This window comes from Bombina bombina, chromosome 9 (assembly GCF_027579735.1).
Source record: "Bombina bombina isolate aBomBom1 chromosome 9, aBomBom1.pri, whole genome shotgun sequence".
In the NCBI taxonomy this organism is placed as follows: domain Eukaryota; kingdom Metazoa; phylum Chordata; class Amphibia; order Anura; family Bombinatoridae; genus Bombina; species Bombina bombina.
In genome coordinates this window covers 186,784,951-186,800,962 of record NC_069507.1, presented here as the reverse complement: position 1 = coordinate 186,800,962, position 16,012 = coordinate 186,784,951, and the positions used below count along the sequence as shown (strand labels likewise).

Below are 16,012 nucleotides of genomic sequence, written 5' to 3'. Positions count from 1 at the left end.
CATAGTTTTATTTTTAGTTTTATTTTTAGTCTTATTCCTAACTATATTCGGATAACTAGTACCAAATAATACCCTCCAATCTAGTATACGGGACTATTAGTGGACCAGACCATCTAGATAATATACCCACAGATAGATTCAAAAACAAGAATCAGGACCTCATTATTAACATTACTATTTTTAGAGACATTTTGAGAGTTTTAAATAATAATTTTAACATATCACCTGCACTAATATTTTAATATTTTATCATTTTTTCTTAATTTATTAAAAATCCTGCGACAAGCACTAGAGCTTATATTATATAATGCATTATTATATATTCGACTTTTTATATACTAATTTTATATACTAATTTTAAGTCCATTTCTATCCCTTCTAAGTATTAATAATATAGTAGATTCTTCTAAATATTATTGTAATTATTACGAGGTTATATTAATAACCATGTAGGCACGATTATATAAGGCATCCATAGAACATACAAAACCCTTGGAACCCAATATATTGAGAAATCTCCGCTAATTCATTTGTCACCTCTGCAAAACACAATACCGGAGGTATTGTCATGGCAACCGGCAATGTTTGTAAACACTGGGTATACCGGAAGTGACGCAAGAGACAAGACGTCACTTCCGGCTTTACTTAGACACAAACATCCGGCTCAACGAGTGAAACTTCCTACATTTGACACTTCCGGTTTCACCTAAACACAAACATCCGGTTTAACGAGGGAAGCACAACAAACGAAATATAAGCAATCAATTACAAAATACTAAACGGAATCATAATATAAAGGAAAATTAACAATAGAACACTTAAAATAAGAACAAATAAAACAAAACAGAAAAAAGAGCTCATAGAAAAACAGTAAGGGATAAATAACACTTCCGGGTCAAGTCAGGATAGCGTTTTTTGGCGCCAAATCCACGACCCTTTTGATTGGTAGAATACACCTTAAATAGCCACCATTACTCACCAGAAAACATAGTCTTGAAAAAGGCCTAACTGAGAGGCCGAAACGCGTTGACAGAATTTGGTGAGCAATATTTCATTATTTCTTTTTTATCTGTAGCATTATTGCACTATGTTGTTTTGTTGTTTGTAGGTTCTATGAGGATAGAGTCTTTTAATAGAGACTGAACACCCTAGAAAACACTCCAACCACAAAGCATTCGCCAGAAAGGAAAGGAGGATTTTAAATCATCATTTTTAACAACACATTTACTTTGTACCACTAAATAACTATCGATAAAGAATTGGATTTACACCCATACCATACAAACCGCTTTTTTTTTCACTAACCAATTTTTCACTATCACCATTTTTGGATTACTACACGATTTTTTGAGTTTAATTTTTTATCATATTTATTTTGTCCAATATATTTTTGATTCAACATATTTCAGATAATTGATTATCTAACTGGTGCAATACACCCAAACCACATTTTAAGGATTTTTTAAGAAATTGAATAACAACAATTTCTTGTCAACCCATTATTTTAAGTAATTTTAAAATAAGTTTATGTTTTAATATCAAACAATTGTTATTTATTGATTAATATTGTACAGTATTTAGAATATGTACATGGATCCATGTTTTTAACTGAATGTTTTCAATTATATGTTTAATTTTATTTTATTGTATTATAAGTAATTTATCTTTGCAAATATATATATATATATATATATATATATATATATATTAGAATTTGTCTTAATTGTAGATAATTAAGAATTTATTTCAGCTTAGATAAATTGGCATATAAACTGGCTGTTTACATTAAGAATACGGTATATATAACTTCTGGTGTTTTAATTAGAGTTGCATAGAATCATTTGTGGGCTAAATAGCTTAAGTATATTTGTCTCACAAACAAACCATACCTTGGCATCTCATTGTGATATTTAAATTCAACTCTGATTTGGGAGATTATTGTGAATAAGGTAATTTTTTATGATCTTTGTATAGCATATTATAAAAGCATAAACATGTATAGTTTGATTCATAACCTGGTTCCTATATATATAATTCAATGTGTCTATAAATTTAATTAATATAAAGAATTTAGGAATTTATATTAATTTTGTTTCATATATGCATTTTATTGGGGGTTTATTTTAAAGAATAATTATTAAATATATTGTATTATAACCCAGCCATATACTGACAACATGAAAAGATATAATAAAATATTTACAAAAATGTGAGGGGTGTACTCACTTTTGTGGGATACTGTATGTATAATTAAGGGCTGGTTGCCCGAAACGTCACTTTGTTTAACCCAGGTGTCTTGAAATAAAGCTTTTTTACCTGCTACAAGGTGCTGCCGTCTGTGGATTTTGATTGATAAAGGTTAACAGCACCCTTGTGTTCGCGTGCACCTGACAGTAGTGCTGTGCTATTTGAGTGAGTACAACAAAAACAAACATGGTATGTGTTTTAAAAGTATATTTGCAAAAGAAACCATCTCTGAGTACATAAACTACATTGTTTTATCTGCAGAAAACATTTTTTTGAGTCCACAAAATATAAATATATAATTACAGCAATAAATAAACATTACAATGTTTTAAGACTAACAAATAAATACAATTAGCTTAAAATTATTGAATGCAGTTGTAATACATTTTTTTTTCTCTGATACTTTGCTTACCCTTCTTATATAAGATTGCGAAAATTGTAAAGTGTCATTCAACGAAATGCCTGAGAGATTGAAATATTGGCTGCATGACCCAGACGCCAGTTTCAGATGTTCTGCTCGGAAAAAGAGGTGGTTGGTTGTAGAATTAGCCTGTGGCTCCACAACATATGCTCTGTTTTGAAGTGTAATTAATCCCCTGAAAATAAACAAACAAAATATGGTAATCGAAGTATGTTTTAAATATTTATTTACAGCATTGTTTATTTCACATAATAACTGTTTTCATGGCAAGAAGTTAAAGGGACAGTCAAATTCTTATTTGTTACAGTTTGACAGTTTTGATTCAGTGAGTCTGTATTACTATGGCCTGGATTACAAATGGAGCGCAAAATTATTAGAACTATTGTGTACCAACATTGCTCAAGTTAAATCAATAGTGCTTTTATTTTTGTGCTCATATTACATGTGGAAAGTAATATTTTAGCTCTCAAGTGAAATTCTAGGGTTCAGTAACATCTGCATGTTTGATAGCTTGGGGGGGGGGGTGCTAAATCCCTCACATATTAGACTTCTCGGGGGGGGGGGGTGCTTGATATAACTATATAAACATTTGTGCTTAACTCCTGCAGTGTGATTAAGCACACTACTGGGAGCTATCTGAACAGATCTGCTGAGCCAATGACAAGAGACAAATGTATGAATTCACCAATTACCCTGTTGTGTACTATGGTTGCTTAGCATATGCAAATATGTTTTTCAACAATGGATACCAAGAGAAAGAATTTAAAAACAGAAGTGATTTTTAACATGAAATTGCATGCTCTAACTCAATTATGAAACTTTAATTTTAACTTTCATGTTCATTTAAGATAATTTGTTTAATGATGTGTGGAAAACTACTTTTTTTTAATTTTAATTTCCCCATCGTAAAGGAACATTTAATGTAAAAAGTACATACCTTAAACAATTTAAGTGTGTCATTTTTGCATTACAACCACGTAAGTGGGTTAAAATAAACACATAGATAAAACACTACTTTGGAACTTGAAGCATTGTGCTCAAACATGGCTGATGAGCCAATCAGGAACTGCACTTGCACATAGTCACTGATAACCAGCCTGTCCGGATATTGCAATGCTTGTAGTTCTTGAGCTGGACTTTACAGGCATGAAACACCCAGTAAGCTACGGTCAATAATGTGAAAAATGACATTCCCCCAATGATGTAGAAAAGCATGTAATATGTATTATGTTCCTTATTAAAAGGGCAATTTTCCACTGCTGTAAGGACTACTGACCCTGCAACATTCTAAACAGTGATTGCTTGGTCACTGCAGAAGATCATACAATGCAGTGCTTAATTGCTGATGTGTGCTATGCATATATGCAAATGAAGTCAATGTCCCTTTAAACACAAGTGCTTAACTCAAAAAACAGCAAATATTCTGATAATAAAATTTTTGAAAGTTTGTACAACTTAGTACCTTGGTGGAATTATACAAAAAAACAGTTTGAAACTACTTTCTTCTCTTTGGGACCAATATATCAACCTACCTTTAATACCATAAGCAGTCAAAAAACCCATAATAATGTATTTATTTTAGGAACCTCAGGGTAGACAGATATAAAGAAAAGTACATGTTTATCTCCAAGGGACTCAGTGTCTTCAGCTACAGCATATACCACATTTCTAGTGGGAAAAGGCAGAAGCATTGCTAAGAAAGATAGATGAATAAATTGTCTAATGAATGTGTGCTCTGCACTGAATCACAATAATTTACATGACAGTGAAATTCTTACAAAATGCTCCACAGCTTTCTTAGTTCTCTCATTATGGAAATCAATTGAATTCTTTGCAGCTCTGTGACTCTGCAGATGTGCAACGATTTGTTCTGCCTATGTCAGACTTTAATACTCTCAGACCAGTTAATATAATGACAGGATATTGCATCATTCTGATAGAGATGATTGAAGAACTCTAATCACTCATAGCATTTAAAGTTCTATTAAACATATTTGATGGATTCATTTCTTGGGGGATATATTGGTAGCTTATCATTTCAAAGATCTTCATTCCTAGGGAAGGTTTTTCTTGTTGGTGTGCATTGATTTGGTAAACAAAAATATGCATTGCTATCAGATTAGACATTGGACACTGTTTTATTTCTATCTTTTATATTTTAAAAAAAAAAACAACATTTAAAAATATTTTATTTTGCCTGAAGAAAATGTGAGGTAAAAGCTGTAACTTTAATTGTATCAGTGATATATTTTCTGCTAAGGCTAATTAGCTGTTCAAATACTTATTGCTAGCCAAATAAGTATAAAAAGAACATTTAGCCCAGAAGAATTAGCAGCAGGTACCTATCAGCCCATTAAGAATTATCAGCAAGTAGCTATCAGTAGATGAGAATTACAAGTAAGCACCTATAAGCCCATTGAGAATTAGCAGCAAGTACCTATCAACCAATGAGAATTACAAGTAAGCACCTATCAGCCCATTGAGAATTATCAGCAGGTACCTATCAGCCAATGAGATTTACAAGCAAGCACCTATCAGCCCATTATTATAATTATTATCAGTTATTTGTAGAGTGCCAACAGGTTCTGCAGCGCTAGCAGCATGTACCTATCAGCCCATTGAGAATTAGCAGCAGATACCTATCAGCCAATGAGAATTATAAAGCAATTGCCTATCAGCCAATGAGAATTACAAGCAAGTACCTATCAACCAATGAGAATTACAAGTAAGCACCTATCAGCCCATTCAGAATTAGCAGCACGTACCTATCAGCCCATTGAGAATAAACAACAAGTACATGTTAACCAATGAGAATTACAATTAAGGACCTATTAGCACATTGAGAATCAGCAGCAAGTACCTATCAGAGAATGAGAATTACAAGCAAGCACCTATCAGCCCATTATGAATTATTATTATTATCAGTTATTTTTAGAGTGCCAACAGGTTCCGCAGCGCTATCAGCATGTACCCATTAGCCCATTGAGAATTAGCAGCAGGTACCTACCTGTCAGCTAATGAGAATTACAAGCAAGTACCTATCAGCCAATGAGAAATAAAAGTAAGCACCTATCAGCCCATTATTATAATTATTATCAGTTATTTGTAGAGCGCCAACATTCAGCAGGTACCTATCAGCCAATGAGAATTACAATCAAGCACCTATCAGCCCATTATGAATTATTATTATTATTATCAGTTATTTGTAGAGTGCCAACAGGCTCTGTAACGCTAGTAGCATGTACCTATCAGCCCATTGAGAATTAGCAGCAGATACCTATCAGCCAATGAGAATTAAAAGTAAGCACCTATCAGCCCATTGAGAATTACAAGCACGTACCTATCAGCCCATTGAGAATTTGCTGCAGGTACCTTTCAGTCCATTAAGAGTTAGCAGCAGGTACCTATCAGCCAATGAGAATTACAAGTAAGCACCTATCAGCCCATTGAGAATTAGCAGCACGTACCTATCAGCCTATTGAGAATTAGCAACAAGTACATATTAACCAATGATAATTACAATTAAGGACCTATCAGCCTATTGAGAATCAGCAGCAAGTACCTATCAGCCAATGAGAATTACAAGTAAGCACCTATCAGCCCATTGAGAATTATGTGCACATACCTACTAGCCCATTGAAAAATAGCAGCAGGTACCTATCAGCTCATTAAGAATTAGCAGCAGGTACTTATCAGCCAATGAGAATTACAAGCAAGTACCTATTAGCCCATTGAGAATTAGCAGCAAGTACCTCTCAGTCTATTCAGCATGAGCAGCAGGTACCTATCAGCCAATGAGAATTACAAGCAAGTACCTATCAGCCCATTTAGAATTAGCAGCAAGTACCTATCAACCAATGAGAATTACAAGTAAGCACCTATCAGCACATTGAGAATTAGCAGCAGGTACCTATCAGCCCATTGAGAATTAGCAACAAGTACATATTAACCAATGGGAATTACATGCAAGCACCTATCAGCCAATGAGCCTTATCTGGAAGTATACAACTGACACTGCTGTTTTAGTTTCAAGTTAATTTTAAACAGCTTTTATTCACCATATTTAAATGCTGCTCCTTCATATGAATTATGTAGGAAAAAAATTGATGCCCCATTTTCAGTGCCCTGAAACAACATAATTTATGTAAGAACTTACCTGATAAATTCATTTCTTTCATAGTGGCAAGAGTCCATGAGCTAGTGACGTATGGGATATACATTCATACCTGGAGGGGGCAAAGTTTCCCAAACCTCAAAATACCTATAAATACACCTCCCCCCTCACTCATACTTCAGTTTAATGTATAGCCAAGAAGTGAGGTGTAAAAAAGGAGTAAAAAGCATACAAAAAAAGAGGAACTGGAAAAAATGATGTGCTTTATACAAAAAAATCATAACCACAAAAAAGGGTGGGTCTCATGGACTCTTGCCACTATGAAAGAAATTAATTTATCAAGTTCTTACATAAATGATGTTTTCTTTCATGTACAGTAAGTGGCAAGAGTCCATGAGCTAGTGACGTATGGGATATAATACCCAAGATGTGGAAGTCCATGAGTCACTAGAGAGGGAGGGATAAAATAAAGACAGCTAAAACCACTAAAAAATTAAATCCAAAGAAATTTTTTTTTTCTTAAAAATGTAAAAAAAAATAAAAAAGGCATTAAAATTAAACTGAGGCAACTGCCTGAAGAACCTTTCTACCAAAGGCTGCTCCTGAAGAAGCAAACACATTAAAATGGTAAAATGTAGTAAAAGTATGCAAAGAAGACAAAGTTGCTGCTTTGCAAATTTGATCAACTAAAGCTTCCTTCCTAAAAGCCCAAGAAGTGGCAACTAATCTATTAGAATGAGCTGTAATTTTCTGAGGCGGAGACTGCCCAGCCTTCAAATAAGCATTGTGAATCAAAAGTTTCAACCAATATGCCAAAGAAATAACAGAGGCTTTCTGACCTTTCCTGGAGCCAGAAAAAAATAACAAATAGACTAGAAGTCTTTCTGAAATAATAATATTCATATTATTCATAATATTCAAAGCCCTTACCACATCCAAAGAATGTATAAACCTTTCAAGAGTATTCTTAGGATTAGGACATAAAGAAGGAACAACAATTTCCCTATTAATGTTGTTAGAATTTACAACTTTAGGCAAAAATTTAAATGAAGTCTGCAAAACAGCCAAAAGAAATAACACTTTCCAAGAAAGTAGTTTAATATCCAAAGAATGCATAGGCTCAAAAGGAGGAGCCTGCACATTTTTCAAAACCAAATTGAGACTCCAAGGAGGAGAAATAGATTTAATAACAGGTTTAATTCGAATCAAAGCCTGAACAAAACAGTGAATATCAGGAATTTTAGCATTCCTTCTATGAAATAAGACAGAAAGAGCAGAAATTTGTCCTTTCAAAGTATTTGCAGACAAACCCCTATCCAAACCATCCTGAAGAAACTGTAAAACCCTAGGAATTCAGAAAAAAATGCCAAGAATAATTATGAGTGGAACACCATGAAATATAGGTTTTCCTAACCTGATGATATATTTTCCTGGAAACAGACTTACAAACCTGTATGATAGTGCTAATCACTGAGTCAGAAAACCCTCTATGACTAAACATTCAATTTCCATGCCATCAAATTTAGAGATTTGAGATCCTGATGGAAAAATGGCCTTTGAGACAGAAGATCTGGCCTTAAAGAAAGTGCCCAAGGTTGGCAACTGGACATCCTGACAAGGTCCGCATACCAAAACCTGAGAAGCCATGCTGGTGCTATCAGAAACACATAAGATTGTTCCATTATGATCTTGGAGATCACCTTTGGAAGAAGAACCAGAGTCGGAAAAATTTAAGCAGGTTGGTAAGACCAAGGAACTGCTAGAGCATCTACCATCTCCGCCTGAGCATCCTTGGACCTGGAAAGGTATCTTAGGAGCTTCTTGTTCAGATGCAAGGCCATCAGATCTATTTCTGGGGGACCCCGCATCTGAATCAATTGGAAAAATACATCCAGATGAAGAGACCACTCTCCCGGATGTAAAATCTGTTGACTGAGATAATCTGCTTCCCAATTGTCTACTCCTGGGATATGAAATTTGACAAGAATTGGATTCCACCCAAGACAGTATCAGAGATACTTCTTTCATTGCTGAAGGACTGCGAGTCCTCCCTTGATGATTGATATATGCCACTGTAGTGATATTGTCTGTCTGGAATCGAATAAAAAATTCTCTCTTCAATAGAGGCCAAGCCTGAAGAGCTCTGAAAATAGCACGGAGTTCTTAAATATATTTATTTGTAACCTCACCTCCTGAGGTTCCCAAACCCCTTGTGCTGTCAGAGACCCCCAGACAGCTCCCCAACCTGTAAGACTTGCAAGGTGATGGTCTAACCACCAAGTCAGAGATTGTCGAATGTTGGGACTTAAGTATATCAACTGTGATATCTGAGTATAATCCCTGCACCATTGGTGCAACATACAAAGCTGAAGAGGTCTCATATGAAAATGAGCAAAGGGGATCGCGTCCGATGCTGCAATAATGAGACCATAAACTACCATGCACATAGCCACTGAAGGGAATGAAAGAGACTGAAGGTTTAGACAAGCAAAGACGAACTTCATTTGTCTCTTTTCTGTCAAAGAAAGAGTCATGGACACTGAATCTATCTAGAAACCTAAAAAGGTGACCTTTGTCTGAGGAATCAAAAAAATATTTTGTAAATTGATCCTCCAACCATGTTTTTGAAGAAACAACATAAGTTGTTTCGTGTGAGATTCTGCTAAATGAAAAGATTGAGCTAGTACCAAGATATCGTCCAAATAAGGAAACACCGCAATACCCATCTCTCTGATTACAGATAGAAGGGTACCGAGAACCTTTGAAAAGATTCTCGGAGCTGTTGTTAGGGTAAACGAAAGAGCGACAAATTGGTAATGTTTGTCTAGAAAAGAGAATCTCAGAAATCAATAGTGGTCTGAATGAATCGGAATGTGAAGATAAGCGTCCTGTAAGTCTATTGTGGACATGAAATGACCTTGCTAAACAAAAGGCAAAATAGTCCTTATAGTCACCATCTTGAAAGTTTTCAGATCAAGAATTGGTCTGAATAAATCTTCCTTCTTTGGGACAATGAACAGATTTCAATAAAAACCCAAACCCTGTTCCTGTAGAGGAACTGGAACAATCACCCCTGAAAGCTCTAGGTCTGAAACACGCTTCAGAAAAGCCTGAGCCTTCACAGGGTTTGTTGGAACATGGAAAAGAAAGAATCTTCCCATGGGAGGTCGATTCTGAAACCTATTCGATACCCCTGAGAAACAATATCCTGAATCCACTGACTTTGGACAGAATCTGCCCAAATGTCTTGAAATTATTTCAATCTGCCCCCCACCAGTTAAACTGGTTTGAGGGCCGCACCTTCATGCAGTTTTAGGGGCTGTATTTGGTTTCTTATAAGGCTTGGATTTATTCCAATTCGTGAGAGGTCTCCAATTGGAACCAGAGGCCTTAGGGGAAGGAGTGGTTTTCTGTTCTTTAGTCTGACGAAAGGAACAAAAACGATTGGGAGCTTTAAATTTACCCTAAGATTTCTTATCTTGGGGCAGAAAAACTCCCTCACCCCCAGTGATAGTGGATATAATAGAATCCAATTGAGAACCAAATAAATTATTACCTTGAAAAGATAATGATAGTAATCTAGATTTAGACACCATATCTGCATTCCATGATTAAAGGCATAACGCTCTTCTGGATAGAATAGTTAAAGACATAGATTTAATATCAATGTTAATAATATCAAATATAGCATCACAAATGAAATGATTAGCATGTTGAACTAATACAACAATGTTTGGATCCAATAGCTGCTCTGCTAAATTGTCCAACCAAAAAGTTGAAGCAGCACCAACATCAACTATAGAAATAGCAGGTCTAAGAATATAGCCAGTATGTAAATATGCCTTCCTAAGATAAGACTCAATCTTCCTATCTAAGGGAACTTTAAAAGAAGTACTATCTTCCATAGGAATAGTAGTACGCTTGGCAAGAGTAGAAATAGCACCATCATTTTTAGGGACTTTCTCCCAAAGCTCTAAATTAGATACAGGTAAAGGATACAATTTTTTAAACCGAGAAGAAGGATTAAAAGAAGTACCAGACTTAGACCATTCCTTAGTAATCATATTAGAGATAGCGTCTGGAATTGGAAAAACTTCAGGAGTAACCTCAGAAGTTTTAAAAACAGAATTCAAATGTTTGCTATTCTTGTTATCAAGAGGGCTAGAATCCTCAATACCCAAAGTAAACAATAATTCCTTTAACAAAGAATGTATATATTCCATCTTAAAAAGAAAATATGATTTATCAATTTCTGAGAGTCCGAAGTAGGATCCTCTGACCCAGAGAAAACCTCATTAGCAGACAATGCTTCAGTATTCTGTTGATCAATACAAACTTCATCAGATTTATGAGAAGTAATAAGAGACCTTTTACGTTTATTTGAAGGCAGAATAGCAGTTATAACCTTCTCTATGGCTGCAGCAATATAATCTTTAATATCTACAGGAATATCATGTACATTAGGCTGTGAAGTTTTAACAGTAGATGTATTTGTACTTAGTGAAACATTATCAGCATGAAAACATTTCTCATAACAAGTGCTACATACTTGAACTGAAAAAGGAAGATCAGCTAATTTACAACATACACACTTAGCTTTGGTAGATATGTTTTCGGGCAACTTGGTTCCTACAGTAACACCAGAGGCAGGATCAGTTTGAGACATCTTGAAAAAATGTAACAAAAAAGAAAAAATAACATTTAAACAAATATCCAAATTTCCTCAAAATAGCAGTTTCAGGAATGGGAAAAATGCTTATAAAAAATACTTATATGCAAAAGCAAACATCATAGCCCTCTAACAAATGAAAACAGAGAGAATAAGAGGGAGAGAATTAATATAACAATTTTTTGGTGCCAAAAATGACGCAAACAAGGATGACGTAAATACAGAGAAAAAAACTTTTTGCGCCAAGGTTAACAGGAAATGACACAATTTACGTCACAACAGGCGTGACTTTGCGCCAAAAAAATTAGCGTCAACAAAGACACAAGAAATTACGTGACTCGCGTCACAACAAATGCAACCTTCGTTCCAAAAAAAATTAGCGTCAACAAAGACACAAGAAATTACGTGACTCGCGTCACAACAAATGCAACCTTCGTTCCAAAAAAATTTGCGCCAAGAATGACCCAATAAATATAAGTATTTTGCGCCATTGCAAGCCTAATTTGCCCACAAAAATTTGAAAAAACAAGACCAAAGTTACAACTAGCAGAGACCTCAGGTGAGAAAAAATATACTAAATTTCTCTCAAAACATAATTTTCCATGCTTAAACTGTAAAGGGAAATAAACATAGACCTGACTCATGGCAAATATATGCAATATATATTTAAAACTTTAAAAACATAAAGTGCCAAACATAGCTGAGAGTGTCTTAAAAAAAAGCTATATACTTACCTGAAGAAACCTATCCACATATAGCAGACAGCCAAACCAGTACTGAAACATATCAGCAGAGGTAATGGTAGAGGAGTATAATGTCGATCTGTAAAGTTAGGTGGCAGATGAATCCCCACGATCGAATTTACAGAGAGCCTTAGAATAGATATCCGATAGGTGAAAACATAGCATCATTAGGCAGATACTCCCATCCCATCCCTCACACAAACACTGTACATTGAGAGAAACTAGGCTTCAAAATGCTTAGAAGCGCCTTTCACAGAAGAAATCAAGCACGACTTGCTTCACCATCCTCCAACGAAGGCAAAGTTTGTAAAACTGAAATATGAGTGAGGTGGGAGGTGTATTTATAGGCATTTTGAGGTTTGGGAAACTTTGCCCCCTGCAGGTAGGAATGTATATCCCATACGTCACTAGCTTATGGATTCTTGCCACTTACATGAAAGAAATCCATATTTCCCTGTATGTATAATATAGATTTATGGGAAAAACAACACATAGGACTTTAAAAAAAATCAACGGCTAGATTACGAATTGTGCGTTAAGGTAAAAAAGCAGCGTTAAGAGGTCCTAACGCTGCTTTTTTACGCCCGCTGCTATAACGAGTCTTGCAGGTTTAGGGGCACTGCACACTTCTTTGGCTTTACCTCAAAATGACTTACGTAACCTTCGTAAAGTCTTTTTTCTATGGGACTTCCATAGCTCTGATATTACGAGTCTGTCCTATGAGGCCAAAAAGTCCTAACACATTTAAAAGTCAGTAGTTAAGAGTTTTATGGTACAACGCTGTAGCATAAAAACTCATAACTAAAGTGCTAAAAAGTATACTAACACCCATAAACTACCTATTAACCCCTAAACCGAGGCCCTCCCGCATCGCAAACACTATAATAGAATTTAACCCCTAATCTGCCGCTCCGGACATCGCCGCAACTATAATAAACATATTAACCCCTGAACCGCCGCACTCCAGCCTCGCAAACACTAGTTAAATATTATTAACCCCTAATCTGCCGTCCCTAACATCGCCGCCACCTAACTACATTTATTAACCCCTAATCTGCCGCCCCCAACGTCGCCACCACTATACTAAATGTATTAACCCCTAAACCTAAGTCTAACTCTAACACCCCCTAACTTAAATATAATTACAATAAATCTAAATAAATATTAATATTATTACCTAAATAATTCCTATTTAAAACTAAACACTTAGCTATAAAATAAACCCTAAGCTAGCTACAATATAACTAATAGTTACATTGTAGCTAGCTTTATTTTACAGGCAAGTTTGTATTTATGTTAACTAGGTAGAATAGTTATTAAATAGTTATTAACTATTTAATAACTACCTAGCTAAAATAAATACGAAAGTACCTGTAAAATAAAACCTAACCTAAGTTACAATAACACCTAACCTAACCCTACAATTAAATAAATTAACTAAATTAAAAACAATTAAATAAATTAAATTAAATTATGCTAAAGTACAACCCCCCCCACTAAATTACAGAAAATAACAAATTACAAGATATTTAAACTAATTACACCTAATCTAATAGCCCCCCCCCAAAAAAAAAAAACCCTAGCCTAAACTAAACTATCAATAGCCCTTAAAATGGCATTTTGCGGGGCATTGCCCCAAAGTAATCAGCTCTTTTACCTATAAAAAAAATATAAACAACCACCCCAACAGTAAAACCCACCACCCACACAACCAACCCCCCAAATAAAATACTATCTAAAAAACCTAAGCTCCCCATTGCCCTGAAAAGGGCATTTTGATGGGCATTGCCCTTAAAAGGGCAGTTAGCTCTTTTGCGGCCCAAACCCTAATCTAAAAAATAAAACCCACCCAATACACCCTTAAAAAAAACCTAACACTAACCCCCTGAAGATCGACTTACTGTTCTAAAGACCGGACATCGATCCTCAAGGTAGCGACAGAAGTCTTCATCCAACCGGCTAAAGTCCTCAACAAAGCCGGGAGAAGTCTTCATCCAAGCCGGGCAAAGTGGTACTCCAGACGGGCAGAAGTATTCATCCAGACGGCATCTTCTATCTTCATCCATCTGACGCGGAACGGCTCCATCTTCAAGACATCCGACGCGGATCATCCTCTTCAAATGAAGTCTTCTTACTGAATAACGGTTCCTTTAAGTGGCGCCATCCAAAATGGCGTCCCTTAGATTCCGATTGGCTGATAGAATTCTATCAGCCAATCGGAATTAAAGGGACAGTCTACAATAGAGTTGTTATTGTTTAAAAAGATAGATAATCCCTTTATTACCCATTCCCCAGTTTTGCACAACCAACACAGTTATATTAATGTACTTTTTACCTCTGTGATTACCTTGTATCTAAGAACCTCCTTCCAGCCCCCTGATCACATGACTGTGACTGTGTATTATCTATTGTCTTAAATTTAGCATTGTGTTGTGCTAAATCTTAAATAACTTTCTGTGCCTGAACACAGTGTTATCTATATGGCCCACGTGTACTTTCCGTCTCTTTGTGTTGAAAAGGAATTTAAAATAGCACCGCACAGCCTCTAACGCAGAGCTTGTAATCTGGCCGTAAGTGTTTATTTTTTTATAAATAAGTGTGATCCATATACAGCACCCTGGCAGTTGGAATTATATTTTGGCGTAAGTGTCACAAAAATGTGCAGCATTTGAAATGCCACAAAATAATATATACATTAACCATATTTATTGACCCTTAAACTGCCACACAGTGGTGCAACACATTGCTCACACTGGCAGCCAAAGGGTTAAATAAAGGGACGTCAGGTGCCAAGAGATCTGTATTGTTAATAAAATCATCCATATGCAGTTGTATTTTATTACATATTAGACAGTGCTGCAAAATTATAATAATATCAACTTAATGGAAAGCATTAGCAATTTCTTTGTACCAGCTGTCTGCACTAAGAAGCAAAATAATAATAATAAGGAAAAAACTAAATCTGCCAAAAAGCTATTTTCAAAGGTACAGCATTAATGCCATTTTTTTGTGTGTTAATTACAGTAATTAAAACATCACTGTGAGTAAACACTGAGTTAATTAGCACATATAGGGAAGGTCATTGTTTTCTGAATGGATACATAATTACGTTAAAAACAAAATTGCAAAATCAACATATTTACTAACCTTGAAATGTAAATTGGTTAATTGAGTCGCTCAGCTTGTTTTCACCTTGAGGGGGTCGGCACACGAGTCCAACAGCTGAGTTGTGCGCATTAAAGATATACTGTTACTTTGTTCAATTAAAGACAACACAACTAATGGGAATAATAGATTCTTCCATTTATAATTTATGGTTTTTGTAGGCTTTAACTGTCCAACTAAATATATATTAGTCTAATTATCTATCTATATTTATTTATTTCTCTCTAGATATTTCTCCTTCTCTCTCTAACTCTCTCTCTCCCCCCTCTCTCTCTCTTTCTCTCGCTCTCTTTATCTCTATCTCTCTCTTTATCTCTCTCTCTTTATCTCTCTCTATCTCTCTCTCTCTCTCTCTCTTTCTCTGAGGGCCCGATGATCTAAACTTCAGTGGATCAGACGTCGTTTTTTAAACTAACCCTCTCAGGGGCTGCCCTCGTGGAATTACCTTAAAAAAAGGGCAGTTCCTGCGAGTGATGAGATGTTTCCTTTAGAAAGTAAAGGAGCTCGCAGGAAAGGGAATCTTTTTTGCTATTATTATTTATACTTTATTTATAAGACGCTAACAAATTCCTCAGCACTGTCACACACACTATCGGTCAACTGTTTAAGAACACTTCCAGTTTTCCAGTTTTTATTGAAATTTACACAGTTTA

At 35.3% G+C, this 16,012-nt stretch overlaps 1 protein-coding gene across 1 annotated transcript in view; it reads right to left on the bottom strand.

Moving 5' to 3' along the window:
• ADAM12 (ADAM metallopeptidase domain 12) overlaps positions 1-16,012 on the bottom strand; it is a 510,388-nt gene that overhangs the window by 477,399 nt on the left and 16,977 nt on the right. Inside the window, exon 3 of the mRNA XM_053692967.1 lies at positions 2,660-2,843. Coding sequence (XP_053548942.1) covers positions 2,660-2,843 — 184 coding nt within the window. The remainder of the gene's footprint in view (positions 1-2,659; positions 2,844-16,012) is intronic.